This window comes from Danio rerio, chromosome 4 (assembly GCF_052040795.2).
Source record: "Danio rerio strain M-AB ecotype USA chromosome 4, GRCz13ab, whole genome shotgun sequence".
Lineage (NCBI taxonomy): Eukaryota > Metazoa > Chordata > Actinopteri > Cypriniformes > Danionidae > Danio > Danio rerio.
Genome location: NC_141024.2, coordinates 75,666,340 through 75,688,338, shown reverse-complemented (window position 1 = coordinate 75,688,338; position 21,999 = coordinate 75,666,340). Strand labels below are relative to the sequence as shown.

At 42.9% G+C, this 21,999-nt stretch overlaps 1 protein-coding gene across 2 annotated transcripts; it reads right to left on the bottom strand.

Moving 5' to 3' along the window:
• Window positions 1-2,236: 2,236 nt before the first annotated feature.
• ms4a17a.2 (membrane-spanning 4-domains, subfamily A, member 17a.2) lies at window positions 2,237-20,350 on the bottom strand. Of its 2 annotated transcripts, none has more exons than NM_001100061.2 (7): window positions 20,270-20,350; window positions 15,980-16,178; window positions 15,758-15,868; window positions 14,321-14,389; window positions 13,473-13,604; window positions 3,179-3,292; window positions 2,237-2,612 (listed from the first exon to the last, which is right to left on the bottom strand). In NM_001100061.2, the coding sequence occupies exons 2-7, from the start codon at window positions 16,151-16,153 to the stop codon at window positions 2,469-2,471; spliced, it is 744 nt and encodes a 247-aa protein (NP_001093531.1). In that variant the 5' UTR covers window positions 16,154-16,178; window positions 20,270-20,350; the 3' UTR covers window positions 2,237-2,468. The 2 variants fall into 2 exon arrangements, with proteins under 2 accessions (NP_001093531.1, XP_087103737.1); XM_087247611.1 differs by having other exon boundaries at window positions 20,262-20,314.
• Between the last annotated feature and the right edge of the window lie 1,649 nt (window positions 20,351-21,999).

The window sequence follows — 21,999 nt, the reverse complement described above, 5'->3', positions numbered from 1 at the left end:
GGCAAAGCTAGTCATAAATCAAATTTATCAGTATTTACAAATAAATAACATATTTATATATTTTTTCTAAATACACATAGGTAATAGCAAAACTTTATGCACACCAGATACGCAATATAACTAGAATCTTTAAAGCAGCAGAACTGCCACTCAGCCCAGTTTTTTCATGTTGATTCAAATTTATTTGCCTTCACTGTACACAAGGTTACAACAAGTTACTGGTTGCTTATTCAACAAGCATTGTCATATTACCAGGGCTTGATTTGTGGTGGAACACTCCAGATCCGACATCTGTTTACTTTCACTTTCTTCTGCGACTCCCCAACTCTCTTCACTTACATTCGTGACAACCAATCCCCGCCCTGGCTCTTAACCTACATCCGTGACACCCCTATCTGCTATCCAGCACCCTGCTACCACAACCGACTTAAGTGCTTGACACCTATACATCCTCAGGTAGCATGCCAGATGCGTTACTCCGATCTGTTCCGGGACTGCTCGATTCACAAATTAAGCACTGCATATTACCCAGTTCTTCCCACATTTACAGTGCACATTAAAGGTTTTATGGAATTTTACTTGGTTCATTCACAAATTGTTTTTGATTATAGATGTGCTAAAACTGTTGTAATGTGTTTATTTACATGATTGTTATCATACTAAATCTCTCTGAGAGTTATCACGACAGAAAATAGGTAAAGTTGCTGTTTCCTTTATGCCTATTTGATGGGTTGAGCTGATTTATTTCTCAACAGAGAATAATATGAGCAGGTGACTTTACAGGCAAATGCAGATAGGGAGAGGGAGATGAAGAACTCAAAGATGGCGAACACCAGCAACACACCACTGATTCCTGAGAAAAACGTCTGAGGGAACATTCAACATGAGCATAATTTTATCAATGTTTTAGTCAGATAAAACGAAGATAAATATTACTATTAGTGATGGGAAGTTCGGATCATTTTACTGACTCGGATCTTTGAGTCTCGTTCATCGAGATGAACAAATCTTTTTTCGAGTCATTTTGTTCATTTGGTCCAATTTGCCAAAATATTATTAAAATGTTACGAATTGCTTCCAAACACACTTAGCTAGCCTACAACTAGCCCAAAAGGTTGATCACGGGACAAATAAGTCATAAATGGAATACTATAAGAAGGAGAACATAATAATTCAGTGTTTACCTGCTGTTTTGTCTATGATGGCATTTTGCTCAGCTCACCTCTTCATGTCTTCAAATGCCAGGGGTTCGTTCACGTTACACTGACAGTCACATATAATCTTAACAAATGTACACAGTCTGAGCCGATAGGAGCCATGATAATTAGTTCACCTTTGAAGTCTTCTGGTTCTTGAATTGTTCGTTCATTACTTGACAGAATGACTTAAACCCGAGGAGTCGAGAGACGAACGAATTAATTATTGCATATGATTGGCCCGTGAGGAACGAGTGACTCAGACTGATAAAGGACTCGAGTGATAAACGGATCAATTCTTTTTCCGGTTCTAAACGCGTATGAATGGCTTCTGCATTTCCGCGATGAACGACTTGAAATGTGATGAAGACTTGAAATGAACGATACCACCTGCACAAATGTGCGCACGCACGGATGAACGAATCACTCTTTAAGAGGACTTGTAGTTCCAGAGTCATACTAAAGATTCGTTCAAAATGAACGAATCGTTCATGAACGACCCATTACTAATTACTATTCTAAACCACCTCATACTAAAATCGGAGTCAGATATGAATTAAGTTTAAAGTATATCGACATTGTGCGTTAAAAAAAGCCGAACATGCAGTGAACCTTCATCCACCACTAGACACTGTCATTGGACTAACTGGCTGGACCTTACAATCCAAACTCAGTTCTGGAAGGCCAGTGTTCTGCATATTTTAGCTCCAACTTGCCTCAACACACCTGCACGTTTGTTTCTAGAATGCCTATTGAAACTATGATTAGCAAACAAATCATAGTTTGCTCACCTCTGTATTAAGGGTTGGGATTTTCTTTCAGGTTTTTAGGATGTACAGGATTTATTTCTCAAAGTGTGGTATATGTACTGCTAGTGGTACACAGGCTTCTTCTAGTGGTATGCAGAGGACTCATAGAAAAAAAATGTTAAAAACACATTTAACCCTTTGACTCCTACAATCACACCGGTGTGATCACCGGCTAAACACAATCTGCTTTCCTGCAGTTACTCGTGTTGAGTCAGAGAAAGACACAGGCAGTGCTAGTCATAAAACAAATCCAATTTATCAGTATACAAACAAATAACATTTGAGAAATACACATAGGTAAATGTAAAATGCACAGCGGTATCTATGTTGATGACTATAATAACCATTTGACACAATCTGATGATGTGCTTTATTCAGATCAGATACACAAGGAAACTAGAACAGTCACAGCATCAAAGCAGCAGATCCACCGCTCTGCCCCGTTTTTCATGTTGATTCACATTTATTTGCCTTCAGTGTACGCTGGGGGAGTTTCTGCAGGAGGATGTTGAAAGCATGGTTCAGGGACTTCTTGAGGACATTGACTGTACTGTTGGGGCGTTTCTGCAGGAGGGCGTTGAATTAAAGGGTTGCTGCTCACATGAATCTGCAGGATAAAATGAACATGGTCAGCTTAAGTTATTGGTCAGTGTTTAACAATTATTGCTCCATTACCTAGTTCCTCACACGTTTACAGCACACATTAAAGGTTTTGTGGATTTTTACATCACAAATTGTTGTAATGTGGTTTGTAGAACAGAGATTGGATGAATTAAACAAAACAAAAAAAAACATGTAATTGGTTTCTGTCTGGTCTGCATCAAATCCAGATTTCAATTCTGTCATCATCACAGGCTGATTGATCATTAACTACTCCGACATCATTAACTACATGGTGAAAGAGATCGGTTGCTGTCGCCTCAACAGACAATTGTCTTCGCATTATTTAATGACAAGGGTGAATTTAATAAATAAGTCATCATATTTAAATAAAAGTCTGCAGCAACTTCTGGTTCACATGGACTTTAAGGGTATGAACATTTAAGAGTGAAGAATTACAGACAGATATTGGGTTTGTTGGTTCTTGTGAAACCTCAGAAGCTCAAGCCTTAAAAGTAGCTTTATCCTTTATGCCTACATTTCTCTGATGGGTTCAGCTGATGTATTTCTCACCTTAGGCTTACAGCAGCAGGTGACTTTACAGGCAAACACAGATAGGCAGATGGAGATGAAGAACTCAAGGATGGCGAACGCCAGCAACACACCATTGATTCCTGAGAGGAGAGTCTGAGAGAACAGTCAACATGAGCATAAAGGACAACAACGACAACAAGAGAAGTCAAGAATCTGTAGTCCTTTAGTTATACTGATGAAACTAAGTGATGTTTAATTTTAAACTAATTTCGAGAGGAGCATGGGCTCATGTTTGACCCAGCTGGTTCACATTAGCTAATCATGATCCTCCAATCAAAGGATCCCAAGTCACTATATATATATATATATATATATATATATATATATATATATATATATATATATATATATATATATATATCTCCTCATTTGCTTTCCACAACTATCTTTAGGTGCGTTCGACATGAAGCTCAGCTGCAGCCGGTGATAAACGAGATTAGCTGAGTGAGGCGGGGGCGGAGTTGAAAACGGAGCCGTCAAGACGGACAGCAGGACACTTCGGGACTCAAAGTTGCTGCAGTCATGATGACCGATCACATGGCGTCATCATATATATATATATATATATATATATATATATATATATATATATATATATATATATATATTTGTTATTTTTATTTATAACAACAAAACATTTACAAATAAAACAGAATACAGTCTCTTCAAACTGTAGTTCCTTTTTAAACAATATGGGAGAATTATGAATAAAATATATAACAAATGCATGACAGAAATAAGAGGAAAAGAGAGGTTAATTTAAACATAAAAACGAACAGGTCTATTAAATACAAAGCAATAAGCACAAATTCTAGGAGTTAAACATCAATCTTTAGGGTAATACTTCTTGTTTGAATATGCTAAAAAGGGTTTACATATATGTACATTTAAAGATATAAAAATTTCCAATGTAAAAAGCAAAACAAGGTGTTTTGATGAGGTCTTAATAAATGAGATTATTTTGGATAATTAATGAATTCTCATAAAAGCATTTTAGTCCAAAAGGATTGTGTTGAAAATAACAAAAGGTAAAATAAGTGTAACATGAAATTAGCTCATTTTATGAATATTAATAATCAACAATAACGGTTTATTCTTAATTATTAATACTCCGGCTTAAGCTTCAGTCAGTTTGGTCAAACAAACATATGATTGTAGCTATATGATCATGCTCGCACGACCGAGCGGATTCCCAGATTATGAATATTAATTATCAACAATAACGAATTATTGTTAATCATTAATATTCCGGATCAATTTATTGTTAATTTGACCAAACGAACACAAGCAAAGCCGCCGCTCTTCCGAGCGGACACGGTAATCTATTCATTTAGAAAAAGGGAATTTAATTGCTACTTCTTGTGAAATAGATTAATCATTCAAAAGTTTTAAACAAAATAGCTAGGCAGGGGAATCTGTATTTCAGTGACATTTTCTCGTGAGGCAAACAATACAATTAATTTGATTATAAATGGAATTTATTGACTAGTCAGACGTAATGAACAAACGAACGCACAAACATTAAACACAAAACAAAGGTAAACCACGTGGAGATATCGGGTCTATAGAACGTGTAACAGCAAAGAGACATAGTAAAGCTAGGAAATATAGATTTCAGATAAAAGAGTGACAAAACTTTCAGTTCCACACGCACCGTTACGGACCACCAAGGTTATAAAAAAACACCTTTTTGATAAAAGGGGCACAGCTTAATCGCATGACTAAAATCACCTGGTCTTTCATGTGTGGAGGTCTCTCTTATGCGTCTCTCTTCCGTCGTGATGAAAACTACACTTGATGTCCTTCGGGATACGTGGAGTTTGTAATGCAGTTCGGACGAACACGATCGCAAACTTTAAACTGAGTTACTTTTGCCGGAAAATAAAGAAAACGTGGCGGGAAAGTCCATGCGGCTGTGAAGAGCCGTGTGGCCCTTAAAGGGACCACCGTCAATGATGTTCCTTTTTGGGACATTCTCTTTCTGCCCAGATGTTTGGATAGAAGGTCTGCTTATACCTTCGGGTCACCTTCGGGAACCCATGCATCATTCTGACCAATGATTTCAGGGGAAAGTTTGCGCGCGAACCTTCCTTTGTCTCGGGGCTTCTCGTATGCAAATTTGAGTGTCCGCCTAAAGCATGCGGACAGGCATTTAATACAGGGGATTAAAGAAAAAACCAATGCGAGTTATGGTCTTGCTCTATGCATCATGTGTTGTCAAATGTCAGCAGAAACCCATCGGTACCAAACATGGGGGGGTTTAAAGTACATCAACCTAATTTTTCATATCCTTACAATATTTATGCTTTACAAAGGCCTAAATGGAACATGCATACAGGTTATAAGAGAGGTTACACAGGTAAGAAAAGTCAGAAATGAGATACAAAGTTTACAAAACATAACACATTGGTTTTGTGCTGGTTCAGGATTTGATGAGTTCATTTTCTTTCTGTCAGAACAGCCTCGTGGGTGTGTGTGTGTGTGTGTATTTGGGCAGGAATGTCTTTGAAGTTTTCCTGCTTATCTCTCCAGTCCCCCTGAACAACTTAAGCTGTCACAAAAATCCAGACTTGTTGGAGCCAAGAGTCGTAAAACTGTTCTGTCGACCAAAGCCAGACCGTGATAAAATCAATAAGAAATTTTATCTGTGGACTGTACGCTACATAAGTGAGGTATGTAGAAGTTCCCCTTCGGGGGGAACTCCAGCACTATAAGTGGATTTGATGTTAAAATCCACGTATGGGAGGTTCGGTTCAGAAGCTACTCGTCTGAAAGAGTATTGAACGGGCCAATTAAGAATGAATTGGCAGCGCCAGCCTGCGCAGGTGTGCGGCATATGCAATCAACTGAGTATATAAGCGCGCCTGGTGCCAGAAGACGCTATCCTTTTCGCTTCAGAGCCTTTTCTGATCGAGCTTATGAGGGTTCCTCCTGCTGATCTACAGCCATTTCGAGAGAACGATTGCATCCCGGTCCAGAGCGAGTCCACACAGTGGCAGACGGTCGAGCTGGGTATCTCCCTTGCCCGGCGTCCCTTTGGGTCCGGTCCTCCAAGAGCGGTGCGTATTGTTGCACACTTCCTAAAAGAGCAACACAGTCGTGCAGCACGTCCTTTTCAGGATGGCTCTCCGACTGTGCGTTTCTGGTTGAGGGGGTTTCCTCGCTCCGGATGATGGACACGATCACTGCATTACATGTTTGGGGGTCCAGCATGATAATGTGGTGCTCGGGGGCGGTTCATGTCGTCACTGCGATGCCATGACCGTTGCGCAGTTGAGATCGCGGTTAGTTTTCGTAAGAGAGCGAGCCACCCCAGTTGCCTCCTGCTCTGCAGCGGGCGTATGGGCAGATCTGAGGGCTTCAGCGAGAGACAATCCGCCGCCCACGGGCTCACGGACCTCTCGCTCCTCCAAGCGCTCCATCCAAGCTTCGGGTACTGGGAGTGATCCGTCTAATCAGATGGTAGCTCTCACGCTTGCTGACACCGGAGATCAGATGTCCTCCGCGGCATCGGAGGGTGGGCTTTCATTGTCCGACGATGATCCGGACCCGCTCGCCCCCTCTGGGCAAGCGAGCGCCGTCAAAACGGATCCTGAAGCGGGCATGTTGGCCGTGCTTTCTCGGGCTGCTTCGGCCGTCGGGTTGGAGATGGTTTATCCCCCAGCCCCGCGGCCAGACCGACTAGATGGGTGTTACGTAGAGGATCAGAAGGCGAAGCCTTCGAAGTCTCTCGTCCCCTTCTTCCCGGAAGTGCACAGTAGGCTCATGCAGTCCTGGAGGGCACCTTTCTCTGCCCGCGCTGCGTCCGCCTCCGCCCTCACCACCCTGGATGGTGGAGCTGCCAGGGGGTATGAGGCGCGAGCTGCGTACGGCGACCGACTATGCTCTCCGGACCACTAAGTCCGCCGCCTGCGCACTGGGGAGGACGATGTCCACACTTGTGGTCCAGGAACGCCACCTCTGGCTAAACCTGGCAGATATGCGCGATGTCGACAAAGTTCGCTTTCTTGACGCGCCCATATCCCAGGCTGGCCTGTTCGGCGACATCCATGGGTGAATTCACCCAGGAGTTTAAGGCCGTGAAGGAGCAGTCGGATGCGATGGGCAAAGTCATCTATCGGCGGGGCCGTAAGCCCGCTCCATCCCCGGCCGAGCCATCCACCTCCGCTGCTCCTCGCCGAGGGCGCCCGCCAACGGCCGATGCCCCGCCTCCGCCTCCGTCGAGCACGCCGAAAGCCGGTAGCCCCTCCTGCCCAGGGCGCCACTAAGTCCGGTAAACGGACCGTGAAGCGTCCCTGAGACAGGCCATCCGGAGAAGAGGAGTCTTGCTCTTTCCCCGCTGGAGGACGGGGCCCAAATTCCAACGGTACTTTTCAGTGCCACCAAAGTTTCGATCAAAGAGCATTTTCTCCCTTCCCCGGATGTGACAGCTCAAGCCCCGCCAGTCTGGGACGCGCTGCCTCTCAGCTCGCAGGGCTTGCATGCTCCGCCAGCGGCTCTCGGGCACTGGAGGGACGGTCTCCCTTCTCCCAGCCCCCAAGCCCCCTCTCAGGAGTCAGGGTGCGGAGCCAGAGCGAAACGCTCTCCTCCAGCTCTTCTGTGGGACCTTCGCGCTCCCCGGATAAAAATTTAAAGGTCAATTTACAACCAAAGAAATCGGCACTTGAATGAAAAAGTCTGATTTAACTGAGTATATAGACAAAAGGAAGAGAGAGCTTTATAATGCTTTAATGATTGTAATGTCTCTAGGAAGTGTTGTGGAAATGGAGTGTGCATCCAAGTGGATTCTAGAGTCAGTGTTTTAGTTTTACACTCACATGATTTACATGACAATGAGGAATCAAGGGTGTTTGAGGTTCAAGTTATGCCATTTGCATGTACTGAAAATGTATGTCTAGGTATTTCCAGATTATTATTCTATGGCACCTTTAAACATCACTTCAAGAGTTTGGCATGCTGTCCCAGGAGAGAGCTCTGAGCTCAAGGGATCCTCAAGCCCAGGGCTCCCGCCTTTCCCAGGGCGAGAGGAAATTGAGCTCAGGTCGATCTCAAAGGCCAAGGCGAACTCTCTGAGAGTAAGACATTAGAAAAAAGATTTAGGCTTTTTTGTTTATAATATAGAGCACATTAGGATGGTGGGAGGAAACCTTGGAACCCAGGGGAAACACATGCGGACACGGGGAGAACTTGCAAACTCCGCACAGAAATACCAGATGGCCCAGCGAGGACCCAACGCCATTGGTATTCTCGCTGTGAGGCAACAGTGCTAGTCACTGGGCCACCATGCCGCCTATTCTGTATAAAGGTGGAAAAAGGGTAGGAGGAGGGTTTCTTCTAGACAAAAGGTGCGTTCGACTTCATGCAGCGCTGCGCAGATCGATCGAAATCTGTCTTAAAGCGGTGCATGCTGGTTAGAAATATTGTTCGGATTAATGCTGCGCTGACGCCATGTGACTGTCACATGTGGCATTAAAGTACCGCTCCGAGATCAGACGGCAAACTCAGACCATGCAGCTTCTGAAGAGCGACTGCAGGAGCTTTGATGACGACACCGATATTACACGATTGGCCGAGTTCACCACATGACAACAAACACGTGTATTTCGACACAAATTCCGATTCAAAAGTTTCAAAACAAACAATTCACTTTTCACACCCTCTCTATCCTGTACACATCTTGCTTATTAAAAGACTACAAATATTTGACTGCAGTAATCATCTTTTGTTAAATAGTCTGGTTATAAAGGTTAGCTTGTTTGCACAGGTTTTTTATACAGACTATTTACTGCATTCATCTCCATGAACGATTTAAATTATATATTTTAGTGAATAACCTAAATATTAACTCGAATAAGTCTTACCGAGTTGAAATAAAATAATCATCATCATTGATCCTGCCACCCTAAAGCTCTCTTAACAAATTAAGTTAAAGAACGATTTTATTAAATAATTATAAAATAGTTTTATTATTATAATATAAATATATATTTTATTTCCTGTCTAGCAGTTTAAAGGCTACCTGCTCTTTCTGGGAAACGTTCGAGGTTACTAAAGTAACCCTTCGTTCCCCGAGGAGGGGAACTCCAGCACTATAAGTGGATTTGATGTTAAAATCCACGTATGGGAGGTTCGGTTCAGAAGCTACTCGTATGAAAGAGTATTGAACGGGCCAATTAAGAATGAATTGGCAGCGCAAGCCTGCGCAGGTGTGCGGCATATGCAATCAACTTAGTATATAAGCACGCCTGGTTCCTTCGGGGGGAACTCCAGCACTATAAGTTGATTTGATGTTAAAATCCACGTATGGGAGGTCATTGAAAGCGCCATAATGACTGCACCTTACCAACACCCACCATGAGAGAGCGGTCAGGCAAGCGTGACGCACCCAGATCATGAGAGGCGCGGTCCTCCAACGTGCCCTTGGCCCTAACTTATCCCACTTCAAAAGAAGTTTTACGGAATAGGTATTTTTTTTGGGAGTCGTTGTACAGTCCAGTACGTTGGGAAGCGTGCCATCCCAGTAGGGAGGACGCTGCGGAGACCATCCGCACCCAATAAGGGTAAACAAATGGAACACATATGGACTAACCCTGAAAAGGGGGAGTGCGCATAAAGGTGGTTAACAGATAGGGAAAGCACAGGTCCGCCCAGGGGGAAAAGCATATGGGGATCACCAGCGGGGATCGGCCATAGCAGGCACCTATACCCAAAACGCGGGCTGACCAGCGGGCAGACCTACTACGTAATGGGCCAGCAAGTGACTCCTCCGCTGAGTCAGTGCTGGGGGCCTCGGAGGAATCTGCAGGGCTCACCGAATGGGGAACTTACTGACAGACAGGAGGGTGCACATCTCTCCGTGTTAGGGAAAAAAGGCACCGCAAGCATGTACAACACCTACCGAGTTGTTTCCTCAATCACCAAAGGTACCTAACACCCTTGAGGAAACCGGCTCCACTCGCAGATTATAAAATCTTGCAAATGTGTTGGGTGTCGCCCAGCCCGCAGCTCTACAAATGTCTGTTAAAGAAGCGCCACGCGCGCACGCCCAAGAGGATGCAACGCTCCGAGTGGAGTGCGCATGCACTCCCGGGGGGCGCGGCTGACCTCTGCTCAAATAAGCACATGAAATGGCCTCCACAATCCAGTGGGATAAATGTTGTTTAGACACGGCACTTCCCTGCTGCCGTCCGCCATAACAGACAAAGAGCTGCTCAGAAGATTTAAAGTTCTGAGTATGGTCCACATAAATGCGCAGAGCGCGAACTGGACAAAGTAAGGACAGGGCTGGGTCTGCCTCCTCTGGGGGCAGCGCTTGCAGAGTTACTACCTGATCTCTAAAGGGAGTGGTAGGAACTTTGGGCACATAACCCGGGCGGGGTCTCAGGATAACGTGAGAAAATCCCGGCCCGAATTACCTGAGAACCTAACCTACCTAACGTTACCTGAGAACAATTAATAGATTCAAAAGAGAAAAGTCGGGGAATATGTGGTTAGATAGAGACAACAAGATGAATGAAATATCACGTTTAATAAATATAGTGAGATTAAATCCAACGGGAGATCCTTAATGAACAGTCTGACGTGCAGAGCTCTGATATGGGTATGAGCTCAAAGCACACTGCAGCGCATGCCAGAGTGTGTGTTTGTCTGTGTGTGTGGTCATGTGTGTGTCTCCTCCGGGGGCAGCGCTTGCAGGCTCACTACCTGGTTTCTAAATGGTGTGGTAGGAACCTTGGGCACGTAACCCGGCGGGATTTTAGGATAACTTGAGAGTAATCCGGCCCGATTTCCAGGCACGAGTCACTGACCGAAAATGCCTCCAGGTCCCCGACCCTCTTAATGGAGGCCAACGCGACCAGCAGAGCTGTCTTCAGGGACAGAAATCTTAAAGATACTGTATCGAGTGGCTCGAAGGGATCAAATCGCAGGCTCGTGAGAACGAGGGCGAGATCCCAAGAGGGCGTGAGAGGGGGGCGAGTTGGATTAATTCGCCTAGCGCCTCTGAGGAACCGGATGATGAGGTTATGCTTTCCCACGGTGCCGCCAGCCACCGCGTCATGGTGAACGGAGATGGCGGCAACATAAACCTTGAGAGTGGAGGGCGATAGCCTACTGTCCAGCTTCTCTTGAAGGAAAGAGAGCACAACACTGATCTGGCAAGATCGGGGGTCTTCTCTGCGAGAGACACACCACTCAGTGAATAGACTCCACTTCAGGGCGTAGGCGCGCCTCGTAGAGCGGGCTCTAGCCTGAGTGATGGTATCAACCACCGCGGGCGGCAGGTTACCTAAGTCTTCCTCGCGTCTATGGACCACACGTGGAGGTTCCAGAGATCGGGACGAGGGTGCCAGACGGTGCCTTGTCCCTGAGAAAGTAGGTCCTCTCTCAAAGGGATCTGCCAAGGGAGGGCCGTCGCGAGGAGGGAGAGCTCTGATATCCAGGTCCGGTTGGGCCAGAGTGGCGCAACTAACAGAACCTGCTCCTCGTCCTCCCTGACCTTGCACATTAACTGCGCGATCAGGCTCACTGGGGGAAACGCATACTTGCGTATGTCCCGAGGCCAGCTGTGGGCCAGTGCATCCGTGCCAAGAGAGCCCTCGGTCAGGGAATAAAACAACTGGCAATGAGCGTTCTCGGGGGAAGCAACAGATCGATCTGGGCCTCCCCGAATCACGCCCATATCAGCTGGACAGACTCGGGGTGGAGTCTCCATTCTCCAGAGTGATTCTGCTGCCGTGAGAGCACATCAGCTGCACGGTTGAGCATACCTGGGATGTGAATGGCCAGTCGTCGAGATAATTGAGTACGCGGATGCCCGCAAGCCGCAGAGGCGCTAGGCCACCCTCCGCGAGTTTGGTGAAGACCGGCGGAGACAGAGAGAGCCCGAAGGGGAGGACCTTGTACTGCCATGCTCGACCTTCGAACGCAAACCGCAGAAACTGACGGTGGCGTGGAAGAATGGAGACATGAAAATACGCGTCCTGCAGGTCTATGGCTGCAAACCAATCCTGAGGACGAACGCATAAGAGGTTGCGCCTCTGCGTAAGCATTCTGAACGACAGCTTGTGAAGGCAGCGATTTAAAACGCGCAGATCTAGGATTGGCCGTGACCCACCGCTCTTTTTGGGTACGATGAAGTACGGGCTGTAAAACCTGCTCTCCATCTCGGCTGGAGGTAGCGGCTCGATTGCACCCTTCGCCAGGAGGGCAGCAATCTCCTCTCGCAAGACAGGGAGGGACAGGGGATTGACCCTGGTGAAATACACGCCCGTGAACCTGGGAGGCCGTTTGGAGAACTGTAGTTCATAGCCGAGTCTGATCGTGCGTATGAGCCACCGCGAGGGGCTGGCCCGCGCTAACCAGGCAGGCAGAGCCCTCGCTAATGACGTCATCGCAGCAATCGTTAACGTACCCGCGGAGGGGCAGCGAGGAGAGGGTGTGCTGATCCGGGGAGCGCGAAGGTCCCACAGAAGAGCTGGAGGAGAGCGTTTCGCTCTGGCTCCGCACCCTGACTCCTGAGAGGGGGCTTGGGGGCTGGGAGAAGGGAGACCGTCCCTCCAGTGCCCGAGAGCCGCTGGCGGAGCATGCAAGCCCTGCAAGCTGAGAGGCAGCGCGTCCCAGACTGGCGGGGCTTGAGCTGTCACATCCGGGGAAGGGAGAAAATGCTCTTTGATCGAAACTTTGGTAGCACTGAAAAGTACCGTTGGAATTTGGGCCCCGTCCTCCAGCGGGGAAAGAGCAAGACTCCTCTTCTCCGGATGGCCTGTCTCAGGGACGCTTCACGGTCCGTTTACCGGACTTAGTGGCGCCCTGGGCAGGAGGGGCTACCGGCTTTCGGCGTGCTCGACGGAGGCGGAGGCGGGGCATCGGCCGTTGGCGGGCGCCCTCGGCGAGGAGCAGCGGAGGTGGATGGCTCGGCCGGGGATGGAGCGGGCTTACGGCCCCGCCGATAGATGACTTTGCCCATCGCATCCGACTGCTCCTTCACGGCCTTAAAAATTTTACATTTTTGCACGTACCTAAGCCCCATATATATGTAGATATTAATGAACAATTTAAACAATGTATCAGTGCAATCTGTGGCACCTTTAATTACAATATTTGTGTCCAGTGTAAATGAACAGAAATATTGTGTCAAGTTCTGGACAGCATTGGACAGATGAGTGCAGATTACACTTGATTTTCACAAGTGCACCGGTCACACAGTGATCTTACTGTAATTATAAAATAACACAATACAAAAATGATATAAATTTAAGAGTTGATGACTTACCGTATAATTATAACAATAAAAGTCTCTGCAGTAACGGTTGGTGGGTCCAACAGCCAAACCCAGTGAAAGCATAATAATGGAAAAGACCGCAGCTATAGCACTGAAAATGTTCATCCCGAGGGAAGCTCTCACCTACAGTAGACACACAGAAATAGAAAGGTTTTGTATCATGTTGTGTTAACACACTGTGGTTAAGCAGATGATAGATTATATGGAAAGTGATCTAAATGAATTGATAAATGAATACAATACAGGATCTAAGCACCAAAGACTCGTGTATGAGTAAAGGCCGGCTCACACAGTGGGATTGTTTATAATCCTGAACGATTGTAGCATGTCAGACTGCACGAACATGGTGCTCATGTCACACTGTAAGATCTCAGCTGTCATAAAGTCAGACTGAACGACAATGAAGACGCGACAAACACGAAAGAAAACGCCCCCGGAGTTTGACATCATCCACCCGTGACACTTTCACTATCCCGCGTTCTGAAATGATTCCTCACAGCAAACATAAACAATCTGTAGTGGCTTTTCTTACTTCATCAGAGGAAAAATCTGATCGCAACGAGCACGAATCGGCTGTGTGTGAACACGTCAAACCAACAATCAAAGATCACAGATTTTAGCCTGGGATTTCAGGAATCTTTTAGGATTTCCCAAACTTGTCTCAGATGACAAAATCGTGGCTGAAATCTCACAGTGTGAGCAGGGCTTTAGTGATTACATGGAAAGTCTGTGTTCAATACTCTATTAGCACAGAAAAAAGGATATTTACGCACAAATCCTTACACACCAAAAGCACCCAGTGTGTAGACCCATGAAAAGAACAAGTGTTGTGTACATACCAGACATAAAGCAGATGGTGAATTGATTTTGTTTTCAGCAGCAATGGAGAGCAAGCCTGTAGTAATGTACTGAGAACAGAGAGAAGAGCAAAACTTACAGCTTATGTTGGGAAAAAAAATATATAGATAGATATAGATATAAATATATAGATATATAGATATTCATAGGTAGAGATATACATGATACTCAACCAGAATGAGCATTTTACTGCTGCATGAACCAGACACTAGTCCTGTCTTGTCTTGTATTTTGTGCTCGGCTCAAGTTTTTTCAGGTTGAACACCCTTTCCTGTTGTCTGTGTTTGTCTTTTGTATGAGCGTCATCTTGGTGTGTGTTTTGTTTGTGTTCAGAGCTCAGTCTAGCACTAGTTAACCCATTGTCAGTTTAATATGTTCACCTGTTTGTTTGCCAATTATTTGTCATTTATAGTCTCTTCATGTCTGCTGTCCTTTGCCAGTTCGTTGGCCTACTTATGTCATTCTTCCTGAGAGTCATGTCATGTCCTGTTCCCTTTCCGTTTAGTTTGTTCCTCCACAGGGTTGTTCTTGTTGCCCTTTTTTATAAATGATAAATACCCATTATTGACTACACTTGAGTCTTTGTCCTTTCCCAACCTCAACCTTGACAAAACCAAGGCAAAACATAAAAATATGTACAGATATTCATAAAAAACACCAGCAGAAACAAACTCAATTCAAATGTTCATCCTTCTCCATTCGAGCAGGGTATACACAATGCCATTTTACTGTCATATAAGCTCATATGTAGTTTCCCCCATCTGTAAAAGTGTGGAAATCGTTGATGCTCATATGGACTTGTCTTGACTTGTGTGAGAGTAATTCACAAGCTGAGACCAGCAGCTCATGAGTTCTCGATCGGCCCAAAGCAACAGTCTCTGTGTGAGTAGCTTACACTAGCGATCAGCCCACGTTAAACCCATAAAGGCCACATTTGGGCTCGGGCCCAGAGCAGGCTGCCAGTGCTAGGCCTTTAAGAGTTTGAACGGCAAAACGTTGGCTCACACTAGGCCCACACCTGCCCTGGATGGGCAGACCCCACTTTAACCTAACAGCTCGATCATCCTCCAGAAAGAGTGATGTTTGATTAAAGTTTGGAAAAGGAACAAATAACACTGTCAAAACTTCCCATTTCACTTCAATAGTAATCATATGAAGCTCCAGGAACACTTTTGTGTGCCAAAATAAAGTTAAAGCATCTTTGTTCACCAATGTCCTCCATATCAGATCAGGGAGTCTGTTTGTGTGTTCAGTGCTGCCTCTAGTGGCAATACGAGATACTTAATAAACATGTGCACAAAGCATTTACATGTTCTTTTAGTGTCTGTAAATGTGACAGTAAGATGTATTCTGGTTGATTACACACTGTAGCTTGTGTTATCTAGGACAACATGTTAAACTGTATGATTGTTTCTTACTATCAGAGATGCCACGTAAGAAACACCAGTGAAGAAGAAGATATAATTTCCATAAATTGTACACAAGATTCCCAACAGGAAGGTCAACACACCGATCATTATCTGGACAGTCTGTGAGGAATAAGAGAGAACAGTGTAAGGATGAGAGTATTTCATGAAGTAAAGCAGACTAACATGCTGTGTGTTAATGTGTGTTATCTGGGTTTAAGGGAGATTTCTCACCCCGAGGGCTTTCGGTTGGCCTTTAAGAAAGGCCTGAATTCCTTGACGAGGTGAAACTCCTGCTACATGCTGTATGCGCACAGGCACAGAAGAACTGGTCCCAGTTGCTGTTTGTGTCAGTGGCTGAAGCTGGATGACAATCGTTGAAGGATTCATGGCTCTGACAGTCGCCATTTCAGTTTCAGAGTATCAAATGAACCTGTACAAAATCAAAATAAAGCAAAAGAGGATACCATTATCAGTAAAATATAGATAAATATTATAACTACATTTGTATAAATATTATCTGAACTATAATATACATCACATTGACAATCAGACAAGGTATCACAAGTGACAATAAAAAGACAATAATGAATGACAGTCGTCTGATTTGTATTCGTTTATTAATGCTTCGATCTCACTATTCTCTGGGAGCTTCGTTCTTTAGTCTTTGAGGTACAATCAAATAGTCACAGAAGTACTGGAATAACATTTTATGGCTCAGATATAAACACTGACATTTATGGTACAAATTAAACTGAAAAATTTGACGCTTCAAATGAAGGTTGTAGCAATTACATTGTTAAGCCAATAGGTGGCGACAAAAAAACATAAAACTTGTCACTTGTTATGAAGAGTAGTTTGGAAAGCCTGTCTTTACTCATTGTGGTCAAACGACTCGATTAAACAAATCATTACATTACATGTCGTCATTTAGCAGACGTTTTTGTCCAAAGCGACCTACAATTAAGGAGGCATTCAGCAATTCAGCAGGAAGAGGCAATACACACAAGAAGTGCTAATGAAAGTGAAACTGAAACTAAAACAGTTTCAGCTAGGCTACTCATTCAGTTTTGGCCATATGGTCAGTGATAAGACATTATCCAACAGTGTAAATATAGTGGTGGGATTTGTCTAGAATGCAATTCACTTCACCTGAAATGTTATCGGTCTGCTTGTTTATTTAGTAGATAACTGACCAACAAAATATACATTACCAATAAGATACAAATGACAAGAAGTTAGAGGATATTAGCAAGAACAATATAGAAAGTGGTCAAAAATGATGTCTGAGCCACTCGCTTTACTCCGGTGTACCGCCGTCTCCTCTACCTTACCTTCATATGTCTACAATTGACCAAAACAAAAACAACATATATTTCAACTAAATTAAAATACAATTTTAAATACATTTTTTATTGGCCATTTAAGTTCCTATGGAACGTGACAGTTCCTAGAGAAACAGAATATTAACTGAGAAAAAGTGGGCGTGGCTTGTGTTTTTTTTTTTACATCGAGCTGATTGGATGCAGTAAAGTAGGCATTTCATTCAAAAAGACATCATGCAACCCCACAGATAGGTACAACAAATCCAATGAATTTAGAAGCACTTAATAAAGCACTTGCTTATTGAACCCAAAAACCTCACACGCAAAATCTAGAACACTGTCTAACCCTTGATAGATCCTTAGTTCAGTCCTCTTCATCAGTCAAAAATTTGGGGGTGATTTTTTATAGCAACCTGTCGTTTGAAGGCCAGATTTTAAGCATCTGTAAAACTGCATTTTTTCATCTTAAAAATGTTGCCAAACTTCAACACATGCTATCAGATTCTGATGTGGAAAAGCTTGTTCATGTTTTCATGACCTCTAGATTAGACTACTGTAATGCATCCCTAAGCAGTTGCCCTGTTGGCCTAATTAACAAACTTATCAAGTTCAAAATGCAGCTGCTAGAGTGCTCTCTAGAACACACAAATATGATCATATTACTCCAGTTCTTTCATCATTGCATTGGCTCCCAATTAAATATTGTATACATTTAAAAAATTCTAAATTGATAAAAATTATGTTGACTGCCTACAAAGCCCTGAACTGCTTAGCTCCTCAGTATTTGAGGGAGCTCCTGGTGTATAATAGCCCCTCACGTCCTTTAAGTTCTATTAATTCTGGACAATTGATTATTCCCAGAATATCAGCAGAAACTGTAGGTGGTAGATCTTTCTCATATCTGGCACCTAAACTCTGGAACAGCCTTCCTAGCACAGTTCGGGAAGCAGACACGCTCTGTCAGTGTAAAACTAGATTAAAGACACATCTCTCTGCATTAGCGTACACATAAAACACACATGCTGGTGAAATCCAAATCCTCCAAAAGATTGTTAGTGTGCATTATTATGGGCAACCCGGAGCCAGGAACACTTCCTAAAAGACATTATAGTTTGATCGGCATCTGCACTTATGTTAGTCTGTTTTTCTCATTCCCAAGGTTTCCATAATCCTAGACCAGGCTGCATCCTGAGCAGATGCCGTGGTGGTCATGGAGGAGTGGAGAAGATTGACCAGATGAGCAATGGTCGTGCACAACTGAGCCTGGATTCTCTCGAGTTTCTTTCCCTTCACTTTCGTCAATTGGTGAAGTTTGCATGGTTCAAGACTTGTGGAGCTACGCATCAATGGATTTGCTTATCAGTATCTGGACTTTCAGCAGTGAAAATTAAAGCACACTGAACTGAACCAAACTTCAACTCTGAAAACTGGACTGACACGGTCTAATAAAGGGACTAAGCTGAAAAGAAAATGAATGAAGGGACAATGGACGCCGTTGAGGTATTACATTGATGAAGACTTCAGCACAACCACCTGGTATGAATTCAATTGAGATGGTGTGGCTATTAAAGACTTCAATACAAAAAACCTAAACCAACTACGAAGGCTGATTTAATTAATGAGTTCTGCTTTGAGGAACTAGCAGATGAGGAACTACATGAGTAGGCTGTTTAAAGTCTGTTAGTCATGGTTGAGAATCAGAGTGGATACACTGGAATATTGGAGTGCTAACATGTCACGACCAGACTGTAGTTTCATGTATGGTGTACTTTCGAAAAATGAAACCTGTTTGATTGCAGGGCCGTATTGTCATTGTTTGTGGTTACTTTTGGCTGAGGAGGTCTTCTCTTAATAACTTTGTACTGGGGAAATATTCTAAACAGACTGTTGAACTTTACAAACCAAATAAAAAATGATGTACAGCTGCCCAAAATTCAATGTCTTGCTCTGAAAAAAAAGTTCTTGCTCACAAACAAAACATAAACCCTCCCCAAGCCTTAATGTTAGTGCAGATCATCAGAAAACTGGGTTTGCACCTTACACTTGCTGTGAATGTAAAGGTAGAGAGAGTGTAAGAGGCTAAATGATCATATGCATTTGTTTATATGACAAAACATGTCTTTTTGACTCAAGAAGGTCCATATTGACTCCAAAGTCAGATACTGATGAGATCAAGGCCTGTTGTGTGGACTTTGGGGGTTTTATGAGTCTATCTTCTCTGACTCTGGTGCAATCAGGCTAACTTCTGGGCCTGCTCTCTTTGTCTCTCTCTCCCTCCCCGTGTCTCTCCTTCTACTTCTGGTAACTTTAATTTTACATTTAAGCTGGGTACAGTTATTATCATATGTTTTATCATTTCATACAGTTATTTTGTTATTAGTTCAGTTGTAACCATTGAGAATTATTGTAGTTAAATCATCTCATTTTCAAGTATTTGTGAATTACTTTTGATTTAACATCAATATTTAATTGTTCCGTATTGCAATACAATACGATCACGTAATATCAGCTCTCTCCCACATTTATAGCTATTAACACTGCCCTTATTTCCGTTTTTGGTATGTGATTGCGGAACAATTGTTTGACTAGAAATGTACAGTTTTTTACCATCATACTGATAACTTTAGTCATTCGGCAGAACTGCAGTTCAAACCGCTGTGGTTAAAACCCATTTTTACAAGGGATTCAATACCCGTTCACACTACGGTCCGATTGGAAAACACCAGAATTGTATCAGGTTTGACACCACGTATGAAAGTGGCACAAATCAGAATTGAAAAGATCAGATGCCATGCGGTCTGCCATGACCAAAACAGATCTGAGTCACATGTGGGCAAAAACATCAGATTCACCTGCAGTGTGAACGCAGTCTAAAGTCACTGTGTTAAACTGTAGAGTTGAATTTTCAACATCAAAAGTGGTCAGAGCAGAGATCAACATCCCATAATGCAATTCACCACCAGAAATCAACAAAAACACACAAAATACAGAAACTTTTTTAATGAACAGAGGTGTAATGATCACGAGTGTTTAATCAATGGAAAAATCACAGCTCAAGTTTAAAATGATCAACATCACCTACATTTTAAAAGCCATTCAAGGTCCACTTGTTACCAAATAAAGGAAACACATCCATTATTATTACTTTAGTAAACACAGATATAATAAGTATATTTTAGTATGTAACGTACTGTCTTACCTGAAGCAGAATCCCGTCTTCAACTGTGCTTTGACTTTCTCTTCTGCTGTAACTTTACACCAGCGCAGTGATTCCCAGAAAGAGACAGGAAGCAGGAGGAGTTTTCTGCAGAATGGCCGCAGGTAAAGAGCCTCTCCCTCAAGCTCTCAGTTCGTTTTTTCCATCTATATATTTGCTCTTTATTGGGCTCCTAACGTTACGTGCTCGATATGAGCCTTGGATAGCATTGTATAATTGATAGGACTTATCTGTGAGGACCCAGAGCTCTGTATATTGAATTATGCCTTTGTGTAATCCATAGTATTACAAATAGGAATAAAAGGGTGTAATCCATAGTATTACAAATTGAAATAAAAGAAAAATATATGCCATATAAACTGATATACATTTAGCTTAATTAATAAATTAAAAACCGGATTAATAGATTAATTTAAAAGTACTTCATAAATAGAATTCAAGTTTAAATCTTAAAATTGCCTAAAGGTATTTTTTGTTTTCCTGTTTGTTTATTGTTGATGATTTAGTTTTATTTTCTGAATTTTGTGAATTGTGAAGATGTATATTGTTACTTTGCCCTTAAGAGGTTAAATTTGAGCTCACCACTGACCTATCAGGTGAAAGGAAATGCGTGCAGCGGAACGACGTAAACAACGTCAGTGACGTCAGAGGGAAAAACGGAAGGGAAGCGAGCGCATAGAAGCTGAGATCGAAAAGCTAATCCAGCGAGAAACGAGTGAAATCCTGTCTTTTAAACTCGACAGAACGTCTAGAAAGATATTGATATTGATTCATCTGACCTGATTGTTTGTTGATCTTGCGATATTAAGTTGATATTGACGCGGATGCAGCGAGGACACGGATCGCGGTTGTCATCGCGTGCAATGAGATGGCGGGCCACCCAACGGATCTCGATTGAACACATTCACGGTGAAATTGCAGCAATTGCACCTGTTGTTTAATGTTTCATCTTCAAGACAGAACTGTGCTGGATGACAGAGTAAGCTGGCATCACACTTTCTTCCTTTCCACCTGTACTGTGGTATGTTCTGGGCAGCAGGACGGTAGGACTCAATTTATGGATTGAAATCGAAACAATACTTTTCCTCGTGATTTCAGGGACTGGTATATAAAATATACCACAAAGACTGTTGGAATTAGCCTTCATTGAACTGTTTCTGAGAGTTATATTGTTTTTCATTTGCACTTTATTAGTGTGAAGACAAATTGTTATTTTATTTCATAATTGTGATTTATTCATTGTCATTTGGGGTATTTATCTTTTGTTTTCCAAGCTGAGTTGAAAATTTGAGTATTTTGCTTAAACTAACACAAAATTAGCTGATACTACATGTAGTTAACTTCTAATAGAATAAAGTAATATAATTAGGACACGTCAATTAGCTATAAATAAAAATAGGTCAAACGTTGTACTTAAAATAAGTTAAAATATATATATAAATCCATAAAATTGAAATAAATAAATAAACCAGTTTGTCAGAGAGAAAGAAAAGATTAAATAAGAGGTTTTCAAGGAAGGAAAAAAAGAGACAATTCATTCTTTTGTTTATTTGGTTTTCATTTTTTTATCATCATTAAGAGGGTTTATTGATAACCAAGTTTTTTCTTTAAAAGAAGTTGTTCTACTTTATTGTTGTTTTTTTTCCTCTGGAAAGAGAAATTAAGACAATTATTATTTTTATTTCTTTCTTTATTATATAAAGTTCATTATA